Source organism: Anomaloglossus baeobatrachus, chromosome 5 (genome assembly GCF_048569485.1).
Source record: "Anomaloglossus baeobatrachus isolate aAnoBae1 chromosome 5, aAnoBae1.hap1, whole genome shotgun sequence".
NCBI classification, from domain to species: Eukaryota; Metazoa; Chordata; class Amphibia; order Anura; family Aromobatidae; genus Anomaloglossus; species Anomaloglossus baeobatrachus.
Window position 1 is genome coordinate 470,822,956 of NC_134357.1, and position 24,208 is coordinate 470,847,163.

General features: G+C 50.8%; 1 protein-coding gene across 1 annotated transcript in view; it reads left to right on the forward strand.

Annotated features, from left to right (window-relative positions):
- Positions 1-24,208, forward strand: part of ARFGEF2 (ARF guanine nucleotide exchange factor 2) — a 179,760-nt gene that overhangs the window by 57,107 nt on the left and 98,445 nt on the right. The window contains exons 12-15 of the mRNA XM_075350644.1: positions 21,783-21,922; positions 23,378-23,486; positions 23,716-23,911; positions 23,992-24,103. Coding sequence (XP_075206759.1) covers positions 21,783-21,922; positions 23,378-23,486; positions 23,716-23,911; positions 23,992-24,103 — 557 coding nt within the window. The remainder of the gene's footprint in view (positions 1-21,782; positions 21,923-23,377; positions 23,487-23,715; positions 23,912-23,991; positions 24,104-24,208) is intronic.

Consider the following 24,208-nt stretch of genomic DNA (forward strand, 5'->3'; position numbering starts at 1 on the left):
ATGTTGTGGATTTTGTCCATAACTCCAGCCAGGGGTGGAGCAGTGCTCCCTCTGAGGTCACTAAGGTAGGAGGGGACCTGGATTTGCCCAGGTTGATAACCCTACTTCGGCCATTTTCCAGTGTTCTTCTGCTCGGGGGCCTGGTTGGGAAAGACCTGTGAGGGAGTTCCTGGAAACCTGGTCTACAGCGTCCCCCTGTGGCCAGACGCACAAGGTAACTGCTGGAACTGTGTATGCCTGTTTGTAACCCATGCTTTGATTGTAACTGTACTCTGACATATGTATATTCTGTAGATTCCCTATTGTATATATTGTAGTTTCTAGTGTGGCTTTAGGCCGATTAAATTATATAATTAATCTTGGGCTGTTCTGTTATCTCGATCTTGAATCCCACGTCCGTGTGTTCGGCTAATAGTTACCGTGAAGCGGTTGGTGGCAGCGAGTTGTGCCAAGGATTATTGTGGGGAGGCCAGTGAGATTCGGGGAGGTTTTATATATTCCGCCCGCGGAGGTCGGGGGAATATATACCCTACTCTCACCGGGGACCCTTCAATAATCGGCATAAGTAGTATAGCGGCCTCCTTGCTTATTGTCGGGCAATTCCATAATTGGCCTGACTATAAGAGGGGCGCTAGAGAGCGCGTCACGTGCTCTGTCTGTCGGTCGGGAGGTATAAAGGAGGGGTGACCCCCACTTGTTACCCCCCGAGTGTGACGTACTGGTAGCCAGCGCGGGGGATTTCTGAGTGACCCCCCCGGTGGTTCGTGACAGAGACAAACAGCTTTCTCTGCAGGCAGGGGTGCAATCACTTCTTCGGAGTCAGTCACACCCCTTAAGGCGCCTCATGCACTTCCTGGGGAAGATGGTGGCAGCGATGGAGGCAGTGCCGTTCGCGCAATTCTATCTATGTCAGCTCCAATGGGACATTCTCCGCAAATGGGACAGGAGGTCGGCTTCCCTCGACAGGAACGTCTCTCTTTCCCTTGCAACCAAGACGTCACTTCAGTGGTGGCTCCTTCCCAACTCTCTCTCGCAGGGAAAATCCTTCCTACCCCCAACCTGGGCTGTGGCCACCACGGACGCGAGCCTGTCAGGGTGGGGAGCGGTTTTTCTCCACCACAGAGCTCAGGGAACCTGGACTCCGATAGAGTCTTCCCTTCAGATCAATGTTCTGGAAATAAGGGCAGTGTATCTAGCCCTATTGGCTTTTTAGCGGTGGCTGGAGGGCAGGCAGATCCGTATCCAGTCGGACAACGCCACTGCCGTTGCATACATCAACCACCAAGGCGGCACTCGCAGTCGTCAAGCCTTCCAGGAAGTCCGGCGGATTCTGCAGTGGGTGGAAGCCACAGCCTCCACCATCTCCGCAGTTCACATCCCGGGCATAGAAAACTGGGAAGCAGATTTTCTCAGTCGTCAGGGCATGGATGCGGGGGAATGGTCTCTGCACCCAGAAGTGTTTCGAGAGATCTGTCGCCGCTGGGGAACGCCGGACGTCGATCTCATGGCGTCACGACACAACAACAAAGTCCCGGCATTCATGGCACGGTCTCAGGATCACAGAGCTCTGGCGGCGGACGCGTTAGTTCAGGACTGGTCGCAGTTCCGACTGCCTTGTGTGTTTCCTCCTCTGGCGATGCTGCCCAGAGTGTTACGCAAGATCAGGTCCGACTGCCGTCGCGCCATTCTCGTCGCTCCAGACTGGCCGAGGCGGTCGTGGTACCCGGATCTGTGGCATCTCACGGTGGGTCAGCCGTGGGCGCTTCCAGACCGCCCAGACTTGCTGTCACAAGGGTCATTTTTCCATCTGCATTCTGTGGCCCTCAACCTGACTGTGTGGCCATTGAGTCCTGGCTCCTAGCGTCTTCAGGGTTATCTCAGGATGTCATTGCCACCATGAGACAAGCCAGGAAGCCAACGTCCGCCAAGATCTATTACAGGTCTTGGCAAATCTTCTTATCCTAGTGCTCTGATAACGGTTTCTCTCCATGGCCGTTTGCCTTACCCACTTTTCTTTCATTCCTCCAATCCGGAATGGACAAGGGTTTGTCACTCGGCTCTCTCAAGGGCCAAGTATCGGCGCTCTCCGTATTTTTTCAAAAGCGTCTAGCCAGGCTTCCGCAGGTCCGCACGTTCCTGCAGGGAATTTGCCACATAGTCCCACCTTACAAGCGTCCGCTGGAACCCTGGGATCTTAACAGGGTGCTAACGGCTCTTCAGAAACCACCTTTCGAGCCGCTGCGGGATGTCTCTTTATCACGTCTTTCGCAAAAGGTGGCCTTTCTAGTGGCAATTACATCACTCCGGAGAGTGTCTGAGCTTGCAGCGCTATCATGCAAAGCCCCCTTCCTGGTGTTTCACCAGGATAAGGTGGTTCTGCGTCCGGTTCCGGAATTTCTCCCTAAGGTGGTATCTACTTTTCATCTCAATCAGGATATCTCCTTACCTTCATTTTGCCCTAATCCAATTCACCAATGTGAAAAGGATTTGCACTCTTTGGATCTGGTGAGAGCACTCTGGCTCTACGTGTCTCGCACGGCCCCCCCTGCGTCGTTCAGATGCGCTCTTTGTCCTTGTCGCTGGCCAGCGTAAGGGTTCGCAGGCTTCCAAGTCAACCTTGGCTCGGTGGATCAAGGAACCGATTCTTGAAGCCTACCGTTCTTCTGGGCTTCCGCTTCCTTCAGGGCTGAAAGCCCATTCTACCATAGCCGTGGGTGCGTCCTGGGCATTGCGGCACAGGGTTACGGCTCAGCAGGTGTGTCAGGCAGCGACGTGGTCTAGTCTGCACACTTTCACGAAACACTATCAAGTGCATACCTATGCTTCGTCAGACGCCAGTCTAGGTAGGCGAGTCCTTCAGGCGGCGGTTGCCCACCTGTAAGAGGAGGGCCGTTCGGCTCTTTTTATCGAGGTATTCTTTTACCCACCCAGGGACTGCTTTTGGACGTCCCAATTGTCTGGGTCTCCCAATGGAGCGACAAAGAAGAAGGGAATTTTGTTTACTTACCGTAAATTCCTTTTCTTCTAGCTCCTATTGGGAGACCCAGCACCCGCCCCTGTTCCCTTCGGGCTGGTTGTTCTTTTGTGTACACATGTTGTTCATGTTGAATTGTTCTTTTGGTTCATGGTTCAGTTCTCCGAACATCCTTCGGATTGAATTTACCCTAGACCAATTCATAAGTCTTCTCCTTCCTGCTTTTGCACCAAAACTGAGGAGCCCGTGATCCACGGGAGGGTGTATAGGCAGAGGGGAGGGGTTACACTTTCTTAAAAGTGTAATACTTTGTGTGGCCTCCGGAGGCAGAAGCTATACACCCAATTGTCTGGGTCTCCCAATAGGAGCTAGAAGAAAAGGAATTTACGGTAAGTAAACAAAATTCCCTTCTTTCTTTATCGTTCCTTTGGGAGACCCAGACCATGGGACGTTCCAAAGCTGTCTCTGGGTGGGAATAAACAGAAAAAACTAAGAAGTAGGCGGAGCCTAACTTCACAAGTGGGCGACAGCCGCCTGAAAGATGCGTCTGCCCAAGCTCGCATCTGCCGAAGCATGAGCATGCACTTGGTAGTGCTTCGAAAAGGTATGCAGGCTAGTCCAAGTGGCAGCCTGACAGACTTGTTGAGCCGTAGCCTGGTGCCTAAAAGCCCAAGAGGCATCGACAGCTCTGGTCGAGTGTGCTTTGATCCCCGGCAGGGGAGGCACCTGAGTACTCTGGTAGGCGTCCGAAATGGTCGATCTAATCCAACGGGCCAAGGTCGGCTTAGAAGCAGAGAGACCCTTGCGCCGCCCTGTGGTTAGCACAAAAAGAGAGGTGCACCGCCTAAGCGCAGCGGTGCGAGACACATAGATCCGGAGAGCACGCACCAGATCTAGAGTATGCAGCGCTTTCTCAAAGCGATGAACAGGGGCCGGACAGAAGGAAGGCAAGGAAATATCCTGGTTAAGGTGGAAGGGAGAGACCACCTTAGGAAGAAAGTCCGGGGTCAGACGGAGAACTACCTTGTCTTGGTGACAAACCAAAAAAGGTGACTCCGAGGAGAGCGCAGCCAAATCAGAGACTCTCCTGAGAGAAGTTATGGCAACTAGAAAGGCCACCTTTTGAGAAAGACGATACAAAGAAACCTCCCTAAGGGGCTCGAAAGGGGGTTTCTGCAATACCGTGAGGACCAAGTTAAGGTCCCAGGGATCCAAGGGCCGCCGATAAGGCGGAATGATGTGAGACGCACCTTGCATGAAGGTGCGGACCTGAGCCAGCCGGGCGAGACGCCGCTGGAACAGCACTGATAGAGCTGAGACTTGTCCCTTGAGAGAGTTGAGGGACAGTCCTAGCTGCAGACCGGACTGTAAAAAAGACAGAAGGGTCGGCAACGAGAATGCCCAAGGAGAATGGCCGGAAGAGCGACACCAGGACAGGAAAATTTTCCAAGTCCTGTGATAGATCTTGACGGAGGAAGACTTACGGGCCCGAGTCATAGTGGAGATGACTTCAGGAGGAATACCAGAAGCCGTCAAAATCCAGGACTCAAGAGCCACGCCGTCAATTTGAGTGCCGCAGAATTCGGGCGGAAAAACAGATCTTGCGAGAGCAGGTCTGGACGGTCCGGAAGATGCAACGGCATCTCCAAGGACAGTTGGAGCAGGTCCTGATACCAAGCTCGCCTGGGCCAGTCCGGTGCAATGAGGTTGACTCGACGGCCCTCCATTCTGATCTTGCGCAGGACTCTGGGCAAGAGAGCTAGAGGGGGAAACACGTAGGACAGACGAAACTGGGACCAGTCTTGAACCAGAGCGCCCGCGGCGAAGTCCTGAGGATCGTGGGAGCGAGCCACGTAAACCGGAACCTTGTTGTTGTGACGGGATGCCATTAGGTCCACGTCCGGAGTGCCCCACTTGCGGCAGATTGACTGAAACACTGCCGGGTGCAGGGACCACTCGCCACCGTCCACGGATTGACGGCTGAGATAATCTGCCTCCCAGTTTTCTACGCCAGGGATGTGGACTGTGGATATGGTGGACTTGGAGTCCTCGGCCCATTGAAGAATGCGTTGGACCTCCAACATTGCCAGGCGGCTGCGTGTCCCGCCTTGGTGATTGATGTAGGCAACCGCTGTCGCGTTGTCTGACTGGACTCGAATGTGCCTGCCCGCCAACAGGTGGTGAAAGGCTAGGAGAGCTAGAAGCACAGCTCTGGTTTCCAGCACATTGATTGAAAGGGCTGACTCGGACGGAGTCCAAGTGCCCTGTGCTCTGTGGTGGAGATGTACCGCTCCCCAGCCGGATAGGCTGGCATCCGTGGTGAGAATCACCCAGTACGGAGTCAGGAAGGAGCGCCCTTGGGACAGGGAGAGGGGTCGAAGCCACCACTGAAGAGCGCTCCTGGTCCGTGGCGACAGAGCCACTAACCTCTGTAAGGAGGAAGACCGCTTGTCCCAACAGCGGAGAATGTCCAGCTGCAGAGGACGCAGATGGAACTGGGTAAAGGGAACCGCCTCCATGGAGGCCACCATTTGACCCAGCACCTGCATCAGACGCCTGAGGGTATAACGGCGGGGCCTCAGGAGAGAGCGCACCGCCAACCAGAGTGACAGCTGTTTGTCTAAGGGCAACTTCACAAGTGCCGGCAAAGTCTCGAACTGCATCCCTAGGTACGTGAGACTCTGGGTCGGAGTCCGAGTGGATTTGGGAAGATTGACAATCCACCCGAATTGGGCTAGGGTGGCGAGAGTGAGCGAAACACTCCACTGACAGTCTGCGCTGGATGGACCCTTGACCAGAAGGTCATCCAGATAAGGAAGCACTGCTAACCCCTGGAGGTGCAGGACCGCAATCACTGCCGCCATGACCTTGGTGAATACCCGAGGAGCCGTGGCTGACCCGAAGGGGAGAGCCACGAATTGGAAATGATCCTCTCCTATCGCAAAACTTAACCAACGCTGATGTGACACTGCGATTGGCACATGTAGATAGGCATGTCTGATGTCGATGGACGCCAGGAAGTCCCCTTGGGTCATAGAGGCAATGACTGATCGCAGAGACTCCATGCGAAAATGCCGCACCCGGACATGCTTGTTAAGAAGCTTGAGATCCAGGATGGGCCGGAAGGTACCGTCCTTTTTTGGAACTAGGAAGAGATTTGAGTAAAAACCTCTGAACCGTTCCTGAGCGGGAACTGGGACAATCACTCCGTTTGCCTGCAAGGACGCCATGGCCTGCGAGAAGGCGGCGGCCTTGGAGCAGGGGGGAGTTGAGAGAAAAAATCTGTTTGGAGGGCTGGAAGAGAATTCTATCCTGTAGCCGTGATATATGATGTCTCTCACCCACTGATCAGAGACTTGCTTTAACCAAGCATCGCCAAAGTGGGAGAGCCTGCCACCGACTAAGGACGTGGCTGGAGCGGGCCGAGAGTCATGAGGAAGCTGCCTTAGTGGCAGAACCTCCTGCGGTCTTCTGCGCACGCGCTTTTGGGCACCAGTTGGATTTCTGATACTTGGCTGAGTTAGCGGACGAGGCGGAAGGCTTAGAGGATGAACAGTTGGAGGAACGAAACCTCGATTGATTCCTACCCTGGGCGGGTTTCCTGGTCTTGGTTTGTGGCATGGAAGTACTCTTCCCGCCAGTAGCTTCTTTAATGATTTCATCCAGCTGTTCACCAAATAGCCGTGAACCAGCAAAAGGGAGCCCAGCAAGAAACTTCTTGGAAGAAGCATCTGCCTTCCACTCTCGAAGCCACAAAATCCTGCGGATAACAAGAGAATTAGCTGAAGCCACCGCAGTGCGGTGAGCAGCCTCTAGCATGGCAGACATGGCATAGGATGAAAAAGCTGAAGCCTGAGCAGTTAAGGTAACCATCTCAGGCATAGATTCCTTGGTGAGGGAATGCATCTCCTCTAGAGAAGCAGAGATGGCTTTGAGAGCCCACACTGCTGCAAAAGTCGGGGAAAACGTGGCCCCCGCAGCTTCATACACAGATTTGGCCAGAAGGTCAATCTGACGGTCAGTGGAATCCTTAAGTGAGGTGCCGTCAGCCACCGACACAACGGTCCGGGCTGATAGCCTAGACACCGGAGGGTCTACCTTTGGGGAGTGAGACCACTCCTTGACCACCTCAGGTGGAAATGGAAACCGGTCATCAGAACCACGCTTTGGAAAGCGTTTGTCAGGGCAGGCCCTGGGTTTGGTCACAGCGGTCTGAAAACTGGAGTGGTTAAAGAACACACTCTTCACTCTCTTAGGCAAGGTAAACTGATGTTTTTCTGCCAAAGAGAGTTGCTTCTCTGACACTGGTGGATTGAGATCCAGCACAGAATTAATAGAAGCAATCAAATCACTAAGATCTGAGTCACCCTCAGAGAAATCGATGGGATACATAGCCTCCGAGCCCCCAGTGAGAGCATCCTCCTCATCTTGAGAGTCAGCTCTTGAGACAGAGCCATGGGATGGGGAGGGGGAGGAAACCCTGCGCCTTCTCTTAGAAGGACGGGGTCTGGGATCATATGATGAATCCTCCGTGAGCTCCGATGGACGGAGGTCAGAGGATAGGAGTCCTCTGTCAAGAGTATTAGAGGCACCCTGTGAGGGGGGCTGATGCATATTCATCAAAGTCCTGGACAAAAGCCCCATGGACTCAGCAAATGACTGGGATATGGACCTAGAAAAGGACTCTACCCAGGCCGGGGGTTCAATCACAGGTGCAGCAGCAGCCTGAGAGACCACTGTGGGTGAGACTCCAGGCTGTGGCACCGCCAAGTTAGAGCAGACATCACAATGTGGATAGGTGCTCGGCTCAGGCAGCAGGAGCTTACATGCAGTGCATACAGAATAAAGCTTTGGAGCCTTGCTCCTTGTGTGAGACATGCTGCTGGAGTGGGGGCTTTGCAGAGAATGAACCCCAGGGAGAATATACAGAGGTCCACAACCGGAGACCGGCTGTGGCTTACCAGACCGCGGTGTTGTGTGCCCTCCAGATCCCGAAGCCCGGTCCCCCAGTCGCAGCACCTCAGCAGAGATGCAGAATGCAGGATGTCCCAGAGCAGAGTGAACTTTGCCTGAGAAGAGGGCGTTCCTATAAAAGAGCAGGAACTGGAGGGCTATAGAGACCTGCAGGGAAGGAGGGACGCCCCAGCAGTGGGGAGTGTCCCTCCCCTGTGTAGAACGGCCGCCGGGAGGAGCCGAACCTGTCCCTCTGCATGAGTGACATACGAGGGCAGGAAAATGAAACTAGGCCTCCGGCGAAGCCGGGGCCTAAATTTAAGCGGCGAGGCCGACAAGCAGGCACCATCGGCGCGGTTCTCAGGCAAAAGCTAGAGAATCCGCTGGAAAAGTTAAAACAATCACATACAGCATACTCTCCCCTTACAATAAAGAACCGGGACCCCCAACATAAACGTCTCAGGTACTTAGCTGCTGAGACGCAGGGCCATGTCCCTGGGGATGAGTGCTCTGGTCCAACAGAATCCTCAAGGGGCTGTGGATGGAGACCGGACTCCTGCCAGGCATGGAGACCGTGCTGGCTCCCACTTCAAGCCAGAGCCCAGAAGGGATGGTGAAGGAGCGCGGCATGTAAGGCTGCAGCCTTGTAAATCAACCTTAACAACACCGCCGACACAGTGGGGTGAGAAGGGACATGCCGGGAGTCCAGACATGGACCCGCTTTTCTTCAAACTCTTTCCAAAAGTCAAACAAATCAGATGAGAATGCATGTGTGGATGTATGCCTCCTGACACAAAGCAATAAACAGGCTAGGACTGGCTACCAGGGGGTGTATAAGCTCAGAGGGAGGAGCTACACTTTTAGTGTAGTACTTTGTGTGTCCTCCGGAGGCAGAAGCTAAACACCCATGGTCTGGGTCTCCCAAAGGAACCATAAAGAAAATGACCATTTTCAGGTCTTCTGAATGGTATCTGAAGGAGGATATAGCAGGGTCCCTTGGCAGGTTGAAAATATAATGATAAGGGTTTCAGGTCGTGTCGCATGTAGGGGGGTTAGCGTTTATAGGAGCAGTTTGTTTAAAGTTAGAGGGAGTGTAGTAGAAGTGTGGCCAAGATAGAGCAATTAAATGGTCTGTCTAATTAAAGGGGGTTTACAATTTAACCGATAAGGAGAGCCAACTATTTAGTATTTAATGTGAAAGGGAAGTTACAGGATATTGAATGTTGTTGTTGTCCCGTCCCTTCTTTTCTTCATTCTGTACCCCTTTATAATGATTATCAGAAAATCAATAAAAACTGGTTTAAAAAAAAATGACTTTAAGAAGAGGAGATAACCCCTCTAATCTGATCTTGAGACCCCTTCACATTCATGCATTACATACCCATCAAATGAATGGGTGTTTCTGTAATGCCTCATTAATTTTATAGTGACAGAGAGGGTCAGTCAAACACTTGTTCCTGTGTTCCCTGATGATGGTAACAAATTGATGGGTGATCAGCTTATCGTTGGGACCTTGTAACAAAAAAAGGCCTGTTAAATGTTGTTCTCCTTTAGAAAAGTAGGTCTGTTTTTGTTTTTTTTTTTTTTTTCTGTTTTTCAAATGACCTGTCTTTCACATGATTGTCTGATATAACCGCTAAATACATAATTGCTATTGCAGCTGAGAGTCATGTACAAGAGCATAGCGTTTTCTATGCCATGATCTGGATACATAAAGGCTTAAATAAGCACCATTCACAAGGGTGACCCCCAAATTCCGTATACATGCAGGTGTGAGGACATGACTAAAGGTCACTGTGGTAGTGGATGTAAGTTGTTCGTAATAAATGGTGATATTTGAGCGAATTTCTCCATTTATTACCGTATTTCCCCGAAAATAAGATTGTGTTTTATATTATTTTTTGCTCCAAAATGGGTTACGGCTTATTTTCAGGGAATATATATTTTTTTTCCCATTAAAATTTGTTCAAATATGGTCATATTGCATTCTGTAACATCAACATAACTCCAAACCCTGTGTGTAACACATCTGTCTGTCTATCCCTCCCTCTCTGTCTGGCTGTCTATCCCTCCCTCTCTGTCTAGCTGTCTATCCCTCCCTCTGGCTGTCTATCCTTCCCTCTGGCTGTCTATCCTTCCCTCTGGCTGTCTATCCTTCCCTCTGGCTGTCTATCCTTCCCTCTGGCTGTCTATCCTTCCCTCTGGCTGTCTATCCTTCCCTCTGGCTGTCTATCCTTCCCTCTGGCTGTCTATCCTTCCCTCTGGCTGTCTATCCTTCCCTCTGGCTGTCTATCCTTCCCTCTGGCTGTCTATCCTTCCCTCTGGCTGTCTATCCTTCCCTCTGGCTGTCTATCCTTCCCTCTGGCTGTCTATCCTTCCCTCTGGCTGTCTATCCCTCCCTCTGGCTGTCTATCCCTCCCTCTGGCTGTCTATCCCTCCCTCTGGCTGTCTATCCCTGTCTATCCCTCCCTCTGGCTGTCTGCCTATCCCTTATCCATCCAACCACACACACCCCAGCTTTGGATTCCTGCAATGACCTTTGGTCACATGATGTGATGTCACAAAGGTCCTCTTTCAGTGTTATCAGAATATAAAGTCTGGGACCCCTAGGAGAATGAGGGCCATGTAAAATTTCCCAGTTTGCTCTCCCATCCCCCTATTGCCAGTCCTGTATACCAGCCTCTCTTCTGTTCACTTCTTTTTAGACTCCTGCAATTAGGAGATCTGTGGTCACATGATTGTGAAGTCAAAGGTCCTTAAACAATCTGAACCTTGGAATACAACTGCTGCGGCCCTTAAGTGAGTGGTGCCCTGATAAATTATGAATTGGGACCCTCCAAACACAGCAATGACTATAACTAGGGCTTATTTTTGGAATAGGACTTATATTACAAGCATTCTCCAAAAATCCTGTAAAATTATGCTAGGGTAAGGTCTTATTTTCAGGGAGACACAGTAGCAAGTTACATCCATCGCCACAGTGACCATAAGTCATGACCTCACACCTGCATGTATACGGCATTTGTTTAGAAAGAAAGAAAACTCACCAGCTCACCGCTATTATAGATGATCTGTGATTTCATAGTCCACTGCCGAGCCCTTCAGCCACGGATCAGGAAGGGCGTTCACCAAATGGAAAGCCAGAGGAAGGATGATCCAGCGAACAGGCAGTAGTAGTACATAGTAAAACATATATTTCTTCATCGTTCCTTATGGTAGACCCAGACCATGGGTGTATAGCTTCTGCCTCCGGAGGACACACAAAGTACTACACTAAAAGTGTAGCTCCTCCCTCCGAGCATATACACCCCCTGGATGACAAATCTAACCAGTTCAATGCTTTGTGTTCAGGAGGTCACACACACACATGCATCCTCTGATTTTTGATTTTTAAGATTTTTGATTTCAAAGATTTGGAAGAAAAGCGGGTCCAGTCTGGACTCCCGGCATGTCCCTTCTCACCCCACTGTGTCGGCGGTGCTGTTAAGGTTGACTTTACAAGGCTGGAGCCTTCACATGCCACGCTCCTTCACCATCCTCTGAGGCTCTGGCTTGAAGTGGGAGCCATCACGGTTCTCTCTGCTTTGCAGGAGACCGGTCTCCATCCGCAGCCCTGTCAGGTTCCTGCCGGACGGAGCGTTTACCCCCCCCCAGGTACCTGGCCCTGCGTCTCAAAAGCTAAGTATTGAGACGTTATTCAGGGGTCCCGGGTACATTTATTGAGGGGAGAGTGTGTTTTTTAACTCTGCTGTGATTTCCGGCCGGTTCTCTGGGTTTTTCCTGAGAACCGCGCTGAGGGTGCCTGCTCGTCGGCCGCATGTAAAAATCTAGGCCCCGGCTTCAGTTGCGGCCTAGTTTCGTTTTCAGTTCCCCTGCATGTCAGTCTTGCAGGGGAACAGTGCGGCGCCGCCCACCGGCCGTTCAGCAGAGGGGAGGACACTCCTCTCTGAGGAGATGTTTCCCTCCCCTGTATCTCTCCTTGGCCCTCCGGTTCCCGCTCTTGGGCTAAACCCCGCCCCCCCCTCCTCACTCCGGCGCCATTTTCTCAGCGTTCACTCACTGATCGGCGCCGGCTGCTGCAACTTCTGCAAACACTGGGGGTCCGAGCTGTGGAATCCGGAGGGCACACAAAAACCGGTCTGGTAAGCCACAACCTCTGGTTGTGGGCTTTATTATACACTCTCAGGGGGTCATTCTAAAGGAGTGTATTCTTTACTGCAGAGCCTCCACCTCAGCAGCATGTCTCTCACTAGGAGCAAGGCTGCCAGGCTTTACTCTATATGCACTGCATGTAAGCTCATTCTGCCTGAACCGAGCACATATCCACATTGTGATGCCTGCTCGAACATAGTGGTGCCTCAGCCTGGAGCCTCCTCAGGGGTCCCTCCGGCCCCGGTGGCTGAACCCCCGGCTTGGGTAGCATCTTTTTCCAGTGCTATCTCCCAGTCTTTTGCCGACTCCATGGGACAGCTGTCCCGGACTCTGCTGACCATGCATCAGCCCCCTTCTCAGGGCGCCTCTGCTGCTCCGACTCGCTCTGCAGAGCTAACAGAGCATGTTTTAGGACCCAGTCCTCCTAAACGGAGACGCAGGGACTCTTCTCCTTCCTCGTCCCACGGCTCTGATTCACGAGCTGAATTGCAGGGCGAGGAGGATACTTTTACTGTGGGCTCAGATGATGCGGATGTTAGTGACTTGATTGCATCCATTAACTCCGTACTGAACCTCAATCCACCAGTGTCAGAGGAACAAGCCTCTCTGGTAGAAAAACACCTCACCTAAGAGAGCAAGGAGTATGTTTTTTAACCACTCCAGTTTTCAGGCCACTGTTACCAAGCCCAGGGCCTGTCCTGACAAACGCTTCCCAAAGCGTAGTTCTGATGACCGTTTTCCCTTTCCACCAGAAGTGGTCAAGGAGTGGGCTCACTCGCCAAAGGTAGACCCTCCGGTGTCTAGAATCTCAGCCCGGACAGTCGTATCTGTGGCCGATGGCACCTCTCTTAAGGATCCCACTGACCGCCAGGTTGACCTTCTGGCCAAATCTGTATATGAGGCGACAGGAGCCTCGTTCTCCCCGTCCTTTGCAGCAGTGTGGGCTCTTAAGGCAGTTTCTGCCTCTCTGGCGGAGATACATTCCCTCGCCAGGGACTCTATACCCGAGATGGTTGCCTTAACTTCCCAGGCTTCGGCTTTTTCATCCTATGCCATGTCTGCCATTCTGGAGGCTTCTCACCGCACGGCGGTGGCTTCTGCTAATTCCCTCGCGATCCGCAGGATCTTGTGGCTTCGAGAGTGGAAAGCAGACGCTTCTTCTAAGAAGTACCTTGCTGGGCTCCCCTTTGCTGGGTCCCGGCTGTTCGGTGAACAACTGGATGAAATTATTAAGGAAGCTACTGGAGGGAAGAGTACTTCCTTGCCACAAACTAAAACCAGGAAACCTGTCCAGGGCAGGAACCAGTCGAGGTTTCGTTCCTTTCGTTCCTCCAACTGGTCAGCCTCTAAGCCATCAGCTTCGTCCACTAACTCAGCCAAGGATCGAAAACCCAGCTGGCGCGCGAAGCCGCGTCCTCAGAAGAACGGAGGAGCCGCTGCCACTAAGGCAGCCTCCTCTTGACTATCTGGCTGCGCCAGCAACGTCCTTGGTCGGTGGCAGGCTCTCCCACTTTGGCGACGTGTGGTTTCAACACGTCTCCGATCAGTGGGTGCGGGATATCATCTCCCACGGCTACAGGATAGAATTTTCTTCCAGCCCGCCAAACAGATTTTTTATGTCCACTCCCCCCTGCTCCAAAGCCGCCGACTTCTCTCAGGCCGTGGCATCCTTGCAGGCCAACGGAGTAATTGTTCCGGTTCCCGCCCGGGAGCGGTTCAGAGGTTTCTACTCAAACCTCTTCCTAGTCCCCAAGAAGGACGGTTCCTTCCGGCCCATCCTGGATCTCAAGCTTCTCAACAAGCATGTTCAGGTGCGGCACTTTCGCATGGAATCTCTGCGATCGGTCATTGCCTCAATGACCCAAGGAGATTTTCTAGCATCCATCGACATCAGAGATGCTTATCTGCATGTGCCAATTGCAGTTTCACACCAGCGTTGACTACGCTTTGCAATCGGAGAGGAACATTTCCAATTCGTGGCTCTCCCCTTCGGGTTAGCCACGGCCCCTCGTGTTTTCACCAAGGTCATGGCAGCAGTGGTTGCGGTTCTGCATCTCCAGGGGTTGGCAGTAATCCCCTACCTGGACGACCTTCTAGTCAAGGCTTCTTCCAGTGCAGACTGTCAGCGGAGTGTCTCGCTCACTCTCGCCACGCTTGTCCATTTCGGGTGGCTTGTCAATCTGCCCAAGTCCACTCTGACCCCGACCCAGGAAGTTACGTACCTAGGGATGCAATATGAGACTCTGCCGGCACTTGTGAAGCTGCCCTTAGTCAAACAGCAGTCCCTTCATCTGGCGGTGCGTTCTCTGTTGAAGCCCCGCCGTCATTCCATCAGGCACCTCATGCAGGTGCTGGGTCAGATGGTGGCGTCAATGGAAGCGGTTCCCTTTGCCCAGTTCCATCTGCGTCCTCTGCAGCTGGACATTCTCCGCTTTTGGGACAAGCGGACCTCTTCCTTGCACAGGCTAGTGGCTCTGTCGCCACAGACCAGGAGCTCTCTTCAGTGGTGGCTTCGGCCCCTCTCTCTGTCTCAGGGACGCTCCTTCCTGACTCCGTCCTGGGTGATCCTCACCACGGACGCCAGTCTCTCCGGCTGGGGAGCAGTATTTCTCCACCACCGAGCACAGGGCACTTGGACTCCGTCCGAATCAGCCCTCTCGATCAATGTGCTGGAAATCAGGGCTGTACTTCTAGCTCTCGTAGCCTTTCACTACCTGTTGGCGGGCAAGCACATTCGAGTCCAGTCGGACAACGCGACAGCTGTTGCCTACATCAATCACCAGGGCGGAACTCGCAGCTGCCTGGCGATGTTAGAGGTTCAACGCATCCTTCAGTGGACGGAGGACTCCAAGTCCACCATATCCGCAGTCCACATCCCAGGCGTAGAAAACTGGGAGGTAGATTATCTCAGCCGTCAAACCGTGGACAGCGGCGAGTGGGCCCTGCATCCGGCAGTGTTCCGGTCAATCTGCCGCAAGTGGGGCACTCCGGTAGTGGATCTAATGGCATCCCGGCACAACAACAAGGTCCCGGTTTACGTGGCTCGCTCCCACGATCCTCAGGCCTTCGCAGCGGACGCGCTGGTTCAAGATTGGTCCCAGTTCCGTCTGGCCTACGTGTTCCCCCCCCTCTAGCTCTCTTGCCCAGAGTCCTGCGCAAGATCAGAATGGAGGGCCGTCGGGTTATAATTATTGCTCCAGACTGGCCCAGGCGAGCTTGGTACCCAGACCTGCTCCGTCTGTCCGTAGAAATGCCGTGGCATCTCCCGGACCGCCCAGACCTTCTCTCTCAAGGTCCGTTTTTCCGCCAGAATTCTGCGGCTCTCAGATTGACGGCATGGCTCTTGAGTCCTGGATCCTGACGGCTTCAGGCATTCCTTCCGAGGTCATCTCCACTATGACTCAGGCTCGGAAGTCTTCCTCGGCCAGGATTTACCACAGGACTTGGAGGATTTTCCTGTCCTGGTGTCGCTCTTCCGGCCATGCTCCTTGGCCGTTTTCCTTGCGACCATCCTGTCCTTTCTACAGTCCGGTCTGCAGCTAGGACTATCCCTCAATTCCCTCAAGGGACAGGTCTCGGCTCTGTCGGTATTGTTCCAGCGGCGTATCGCCCGACTGGCCCAGGTGCGCACCTTCATACAGGGCGCATCTCACATCATTCCTCCTTAACGGCGGCCTTTGGATCCCTGGGACCTTAATCTGGTCCTCACGGCCTTACAGAAACCCCCCTTTGAGCCTCTTAAGGAGGTTCCTTTGTTTCGACTTTCACAGAAAGTGGTCTTTCTGGTGGCCATAACTTCTCTCAGGAGAGTCTCTGATTTGGCTGCGCTCTCTTCGGAGTCACCTTTTCTGGTTTTTCACCAAGACAAGGTGGTTCTTCGTCCGACTCCGGACTTTCTCCCTAAGGTGGTGTCTCCTTTCCACCTTAACCAGGACATTTCATTGCCTTCCCTTTGTCCGGCCCCTGTGCATCGCTTTGAGAAAGCGTTGCATACTTTGGATTTGGTGCGGGCGCTCCGAATCTATGTGTCACGCACCGCCGCTCTTAGGCGGTGCACCTCTCTTTTTGTGCTAACCACGGGTCAGCGCAAGGGTCTCTCGGCTTCTAAACCGACCCTAGCTCGTTGGATTAGGTCGGCCATCTCCGATGGCTACCAATGTTCTCAGGTGCCCCCACCGCCAGGGATTAAGGCGCACTCGACCAGAGCTGTCGACGCCTCCTGGGCTTTCAGGCTACGGCTCAGCAGGTTTGTCAGGCTGCCACTTGGTCTAGTCTGCACACCTTTTCGAAGCACTACCAAGTGCATGCTCATGCTTCGGCAGATGCGAGCTTGGGCAGACGCATCCTTCAGGCGGCTGTCGCCCATTTGTGAAGTTAGGTTTTGCCTACTTCTCAGTTCTGTTTATTTCCCACCCATGGACTGCTTTGAGACGTCCCATGGTCTGGGTCTCCCATAAGGAACGATGAAGAAAAAGAATTTTGTTTACTTACCGTAAATTCTTTTTCTTATAGTTCTGACATGGGAGACCCAGCACCCTCCCTGTTGCCTTTTGGCAGTTCTTGTTCCGTGTGTTTTCACCGGCTGTTGTTGTAGACAGAGGTTCCGGTTATTCCGGGTTTTACTCTATCTCTACTTATGGGTGGATGTCCTCCTTCAGCTTTTGCACTAAACTGATTAATTTGTCATCCAGGGGGTGTATATGCTCGGAGGGAGGAGCTACACTTTTAGTGTAGTACTTTGTGTGTCCTCCGGAGGCAGAAGCTATACACCCATGGTCTGGGTCTCCCATGTCGGAACTATAAGAAAAAGAATTTACGGTAAGTAACAAAATTCTCTTTATTTGTTTATCAAAATAGTATAAAATCACAGGAAAAAGTGGGCTGACAGCGCTGTGTAGCTATATATATTTGGGGTCACCCTGCCCTACACCAGAATTAGCGACCTCTTCCCCTCACTTGCATCCCTGGCTCTTCTGGCTGAGGTCTCCAGCGATATGTGGTGGGTTAGTTGCACACCTGAAATAATCCTACTGATCTGCTCCATGACGACGATGACATTCACTCATATAGCGCCATAAATTCCATAGCGCTTTACATCCATTGGCAACACTGTCCCCATTGGGGCTCACAATCTAAATTCCCTATCTGTATGTCTTTAGAGTGTGATAGGAAACCGGAGAACCTGGAGAAAACCCACGCAAACACGGGGAGAACAGACGAGGGAGAATGGAATGGATGATGATTGCAACGGAACAATCTGTGGCTTTGTGTCCATTAACCTCATAACGACGGCCGTACGACTTAAAGCGGCGGCAAAACAGGGTACTTATTCTGTTCCGCCACTTTAAAGCGGCGGCCCGAAAAAACCCTGTAGCGCCCCCCAGCGACCGAAAATCTCGGGGGTTTCAGCTACCGGGGGTAGCTGAGACCCCCCAGATTATGAATCGGGGTGTTTTTTTGGACCCCGATCATGTGATGGCCAGTATACACCGTATACCGACGGTCACATAAAAAAAAAAGAAATGGCCGGTAAAACTGATTTCTTTTTCATCTGACATGATCAAACATTTCAGATGAGAAAGAAATCTAAACCCCTAGTGCCCCCAAAGCCCCCGTTACCGGAGAGCCCCCCCCTCCGGAGCAGTCAAAATGGCGCCGAAGCGCACAGAAAACTGCAGTCGCCACCGGCTCTGCATTCATTTCCCTCCGATCTGAAATGATCAAACATTTCAGATCGGAGGGAAATGTCCTCCCCCTGACCTCTCCTCCGGTACACCGGAGCTCTCTGGTCACTGGAGCCCCCTCCGGTTCTCCAGAGCCACCCCCCCTCCCCCCTCCGGAGCGTGGAAGATGGCGGCTCACAGCGCGCGGCCGCATTCATCCTGCTCTTTCTGCCGCATGTGACACGTCACATGCGACAGAAAGTTGTCCCCAGGTCCCGCTAGGTCTCCCGCCGTCCGCCCCCGGTCTTACGTTACCTGGCTGGTGATCCGTCCCGCGATCACGCCGCCTCCTTCTTGAATGCTGGCGGCGCATGCGCAGACAGCGGCTGTCAGCTGGATCCCTGCAAGCAGGGACCCTGACGTCGCTGCTGCACAGGCTGCTCCACTGTGGACCGGGGGAGAGTGAGTGCAGTAATCTGCAGCCACACTCCTCACATGGAGAGACTGCTGTTCCAGAAAATGGGGGGTATGTTCTGTGAGCGTGCCCCTCATATTCTGGAATGAGGTTACTGCAGGTCACTCTGCCCTAAGTTGGACCAGGGCAGTGTGAGTGCAGTATTCTCAGATTACTGCACCCACACTGCTCATGAAGAGCTTGCTCTTCCAGAAAATGGGGGATACGTTCCCTGAACGTGCCCCCCATATTCTAGAAGATCCAGAGTCGGCGTGGGACCTCCAAAATGGATTACAGCGACCGGAATTTGTTTATTTTCAATAAATTGGGGAAAGAGGAATGTTTCGGGGAGTGTTTTTTTCAAATAAATTTTTTTTTTGTCTTTATTTTTTTCTATTACTGACTGGGTTAGTAATGTCGGGTATCTGTTCAGATGCCGTGACATCACTAACCCCAGGGCTTGATGCCAGGTGACATTACAGCTGGTATCAACCCCATATATTACCCCGTCTGCCACCGCACCAGGGCGCGGGATGAGCTGGGGCGAAGCGCCAGGATTGGCGCATCTAATGGATGCGCCACTTCTGGGGCGGCTGCGGCCTGCTATTTTTAGGCTGGGAAGAGTCCAATAACCATGGCTCTTCCCACCCTGAGAATACCAGACCCCAGCTGTCCGCTTCACCTTGGCTGGTGATCTAATTTGGGGGGGACCCCACGTTTTTTTTTTTTTTTTTTTTTTTTAAAAAACGCCTGGGGAGCCCTCCAAATTGATCACCAGCCAAGGTGAATCTGTCAGCTGTGGTTTGCAGGCTACAGCTGTCTGCTTTACCCTAGCTGGCTATCAAAAATAGGGGGGACCCCACGTCGTTTATTTTAATTATTATTTTTTTGGGGGGCTAAATACAAGGCTAGGCACCCTTTAGTGCCACATGAAAGGCACTAAAGGGCGCCAGCTTAGAATATGCAGGGGGGTGGGACGTTATATATGTTTGACATCTATCCATTCATCCATTGTAGCATTTTTGGCTGTGCGCCCACATTTTTGGCTGTGCGCCCACGGATTTGCAGCGTTTTGGGCGCAGAGTGTTTTCCCTGCGTCCATAGCGCTGCGTTGTGCAGTAGAAGCACAGTGGAAGGATTTTTAGAAATCCCATGCCCACTGTGCTTCTTTTCTCCGCAGCATAAACCGACCTGCGGCGCGGCTTCCCGAGCCTCAGCATGTCAATTTATGCTGCGGAGACAAGAGTGTTCTCTGCAGGTAGCATAGAGCTCCACAGCGGCCTGAACCCAAATCGTGGGCATGGGCAGCTGCGTTCTCCCGTGGACAACACTCACATCTCTTCAGGAGGCTGACACTGTGTACTAGACGCAGTGTCACTGGATCATGGCCACATAGCCTAAAAGTGAGACATTTTTTGCTACAGCAACATTTTTGTGAAGTACCTGTGGATTCAAAATGCTTACTATACTCCTGAATAAAATCCAGTTTCCAAAATGGGGTCACTTGTGGGGGGTTTCTGCTGTATAGGTACCCAAGGGGTCCTGCAAATGTGACATGGTGCTCGCAATTTATTTCAACTTTTCCAGAATTCAAATGGTGCTCCTTCCATTCCAAGCCCTCCCATTTATCCAAACAGAGGTTTTTGGCCACATGTGGGGTATCCCTGTGCTCATAAGACATTGGATAACAACCTGTTGGGTCCACGGTTTGTTGTTGTCTCTTGAAAAAGTAAGAAATTTGATGCTGAAGCAACATTTTTGTGAAAAAAATTAAAATTTTCAATATGGCAACCTAAGCTTATCAAATTCTGTGAAGTACTCGTGGATTCAAACTGCTCACTATACACCTAGATAAAAGCCTTGAGGTGTCTTGTTTCCAGAATGGAGTCACTTGTGGGGGACCGCCACTGTTTAGGCACCTCAGGGGCTCTCCAAATGCATCCTGGCGTCCGCTATTGATTCCAGCCAATTTTGCAGTCAAATGGCACTCCTTCCCTTCCGAGCCCTGCCATGCGCCCAAACAGTTGATTTCCACCACATATAAGGTATCGCCAAACTCAGGAGAAATTGCACAATAAATGTTATGCTGAATTTTTTCCTTTTACTCTTGTAAAAAAAAGCTACCTGGTTGAAATAACAATTTTGTGGTAAAATTTTTTTTTTTTTTTTTTCATGGCTCAACGTTATAAAATTCTGTGAAGCACCTGGGGGTTCAGGGTACTCACCAAACATCTAGATAAATTCCTTGAGGGGCCTAGTTTCCAAAATGGGGTCACTTGTGCGGGGTTTCTGCTGTTTAGGTACCTTAGGGGTCCTCCAAATGTGACATGGTGCCCGCAATCTTTTTCAGCCAAATTTCCTTTCCAAAATTCAAATATTGCTCCTTTCGTTCCAAGCCCTCCCATTTGTCCAAACAAAGGTTTCAGACCACATCTGAGGTATCACCGCGCTCATAAAAAAGTGGTTAACAAACCTTGAGGTCAAATTTTTAGAATTACCTCTTGAAAAAGTGCTAAAGCAACATTTTTGAGAAAATTATTAAAATTTTCAATATGACAACGTAACATTAACAAAAACTGTGAAGTACCTGTGGATCCAAAATGCTCACTATACCTTTAGATAGACGCCTTGAGGGGTCTAGTTTCCAAAATGGCATCACTTGTGAGGGGTTTCTTCTGTTTAGGTACCTTAGCGGACCTGTAAATGCAACATGGTGCCCGCAATCTATTTCAGCCAAATTTGCTTTCCAAAATTCAAATATTGCTCCTTCTTTTCCGAGCCCTCCCATTTGTCCAAACAGAGGTTTCTGACCACATGTGGGGTATCGGCGCGCTCATAAGAAAGGGGGGAACAAGTTTTGGGGTCCATTTTGTTGTTATTTCTTCTAAAAGTGAATACATTTGGGTTAGAACAACATTTTTAGGTAAAATTTAATTTTTGCTTTTTTTCATTCCACATTGCTTTTGTTCATGTGAAGCACCTGAAGGGTTAATAAACTTCTTGAATATGGTTTTGAGTACTTTGGGGGGTGCAGTTTTTAGAATGGTGTCACTTTTGGGTATTTTCTGTCATCTAGGCCTATTGAAGTCACTTCAAATGTGATGTGGTCCCTAAAAAAATGGTTTTGTAAATTTTGATGTAAAAATGAGAAATCGCTGATAAACCTTGAACCCCTCTAACTTTGAACCCCTCTAACTTCCTAACAAACAAAAATTTTGTTTCCAAAATTGTGCTGATGTAAAGTAGACATGTGGGAAATGTTATTTATTAACTATTTTGTGTCACAGAAATCTCTGGTTTAACGGTATAAAAATTCAAAAGTTGAAAATTGCTAAATTTTCAAAATTTTTGCCAATATTCAATTTTTTTCATAAATAAACGCAAAAAATATTGTCCTAAATTTGGTACTAACATGAAGTCCAATATGTGACGAAAAAACAATCTCCGAATCACCGGGATCCGTTGAAGCGTTCCAGAGTTATAACCTCATGAAGTGACACTGGTCAGAATTGCAAAATTTGGTCTGGTCATTAAGGTGAAAATTAGCTCAGTCACTAAGGGGTTAATAGGAGTTTTTCTTTTTCAGATGCTCAGTGCGTTGTCGACATTTACGTGAACTATGACTGTGACTTAAATGCTGCTAATATATTCGAACGTCTTGTAAATGACTTGTCTAAAATCGCTCAGGGAAGGAGTGGCCATGAACTCGGAATGACCCCTCTTCAGGTGAGAATGGGGGTTGACAATGAGGGTTTCGGGGTTTCCTGATGGAGCTGATGATTGGCACAGGAGGCATCTAGCGTACCTTTGGCTGAGCCAGGGGTGATGGGCACCTTATTTTGAGTCTTACATGCTGCTCTCTATTTTGGATATATTCACATTTTGCCCTTGAATAGTATTTTTGCTGCATTGCTCTGGTAAAACAGCGAATGAACACTTTTATGCTGGGGTTACATGGCGACGAGGTCCAGCATTGTTGTATGCCACTGTGAAATCGCAGAGTAATTCAGGTGAATTGGGTCTCATTGCGATCATCATGGTATCACAAGCAAGTCCCAAAAAGACAGAACCACTTGCTTTCTGCCCGTTGTTGCGGTACTTTACAGATCAGTGTGACCCCATTCACCTTCACTATTCTGCTTTGTGATCTTTTGCTGCACAATGTTTGGTTGTGCAGTCCCAGCCTTAAGGTGGCTTTACACGCTACGAGATCGCTAAAGCAATCTCGTTAAGGTCATGGAATTTGTGACGCACATCCGGTCGCTTTAGCGATGTCGTTGTGTGTGACACCTATGAGCGATTTTGAATCGTTGCAAAAACGTTCAAAATCGTTCATCGGTGACATACCCCCCTCTTCCCAATTATCGTTGCTACTGCAGTAACGATGTTGTTTGTCGTTCCTGCGGCAGCACACATCGCTATGTGTGACGCCGCTGGAACGACCAACATCTCCTTACCTGCGTCCACCGGAAAAGAAGGAAGGAGGTGGGCGGCAGGTTGCGGCCACTCATCTCTGCCCCTCCTTTTCTATTGTGCGGCGGTTCAGTGACGCTGCTGTGACATCGCTGTGACGCTGAACGAACCACCCCCTCAGAAAGGAGGCGGTTCGCCGGTCACAGCGACGTCGCAGAGCAGGTATGTGCGTGTGACGCTGCCGTAGCGATAATGTTCGCTACGGGGGCGGGTGCTATCGCACGCGACATCGCTAGCCGATGCTAGCGATGTCGCAGCGTGTAAAGCGGCCTTTAGTGTAATCAGCCCACAGAGGCTATGCACTGGTATATCCTCTGCCTTATGGCTTAGTGTACAAGTCTAGCTGCTGTACAGAATCCATCGGCGTATACTGGTTTTATGGATGTGCAATAATGCAGTCTTGGTAGTGGAACCAGAAGCTGTCGTACATTTCTGACACATTCTTTTGATACACCATAAATACAGTATCTCAGATTGTAATACTCCTTTAAATTTCATTGAGAACCCAAATATTGGTTACGTCTGAGAAAAGATTGTACATCCCTGGTGTATTTCTGAAGACCACAGACAAGAGGTTTGTTTGGGGTTTCAGTAGCCATAGACAGCGACTGTATTTCACCATTAGACTATAATCTGTCATGTGCTGGATGTTCCAATCAGGATGGGGCCCTGAACCGTCTGAGTTTGTTTTTGTTTTGTATTTTGCAGGAGCTTAGTCTCAGGAAAAAAGGTTTAGACTGCCTGGTGTCTATCCTGAAATGTATGGTGGAGTGGAGCAAGGACCTCTATGTCAACCCCAACCACCTATCAAATCTAGGTGAGGTTTCATTGCTTCCCCCTTAGGCAGGATGCTGTTTTGATGCTCATTTTGTTTGTGCAGTTCAGATTAGAAGTATAAAATTTGTGGTCACGCCGCGGCGCGCTCTCTTGGGGAGAGCGGTCACGCCGCGGCGCGCTCTCTTGGGGAGAGCGGTCACATGCATCTTTTTTTGTTGCACTGGTAGATTATTCTTTCTTCATTTTATCTATAGAACATTTTATTACAGGTCAAGAGAAGTCCTCTGATTTTGAGGGTGGAGAAAATAAAACCCCAGAAATCCTGGGGCACCGGAGCAGCCCCAGTTCCCTGGACTCCACAGCCTCCTCCGGCATCAGCAGCTCCCAGTCCTCCGTCCCTGATGACCCTGAGCAGTTTGAAGTGATCAAACAGCAGAAGGAGATTATAGAGCATGGGATTGAGCTGTGAGCAGGGATCCGGTCACACTGGTGCAGTGCAGGGCAATCTGTTTCCATGATTCTAATCTGCTTTTTTTTATTCACAGATTTAATAAGAAACCAAAGAGAGGGATCCAGTATCTGCAGGAGCAGAGCATGGTGGGAGCTAGCCCCCAGGACATTGCACAGTTCCTGCACCAGGAGGATCGGCTAGATTTTGTATGTGGCATTTCTCATTGTGTTTGATATTAAAGGTTTAAAGGGGTACAGCATATCTACAAGATGTACATGTATTTGGTGCTAAAAAATAATTTCTTCATCGTT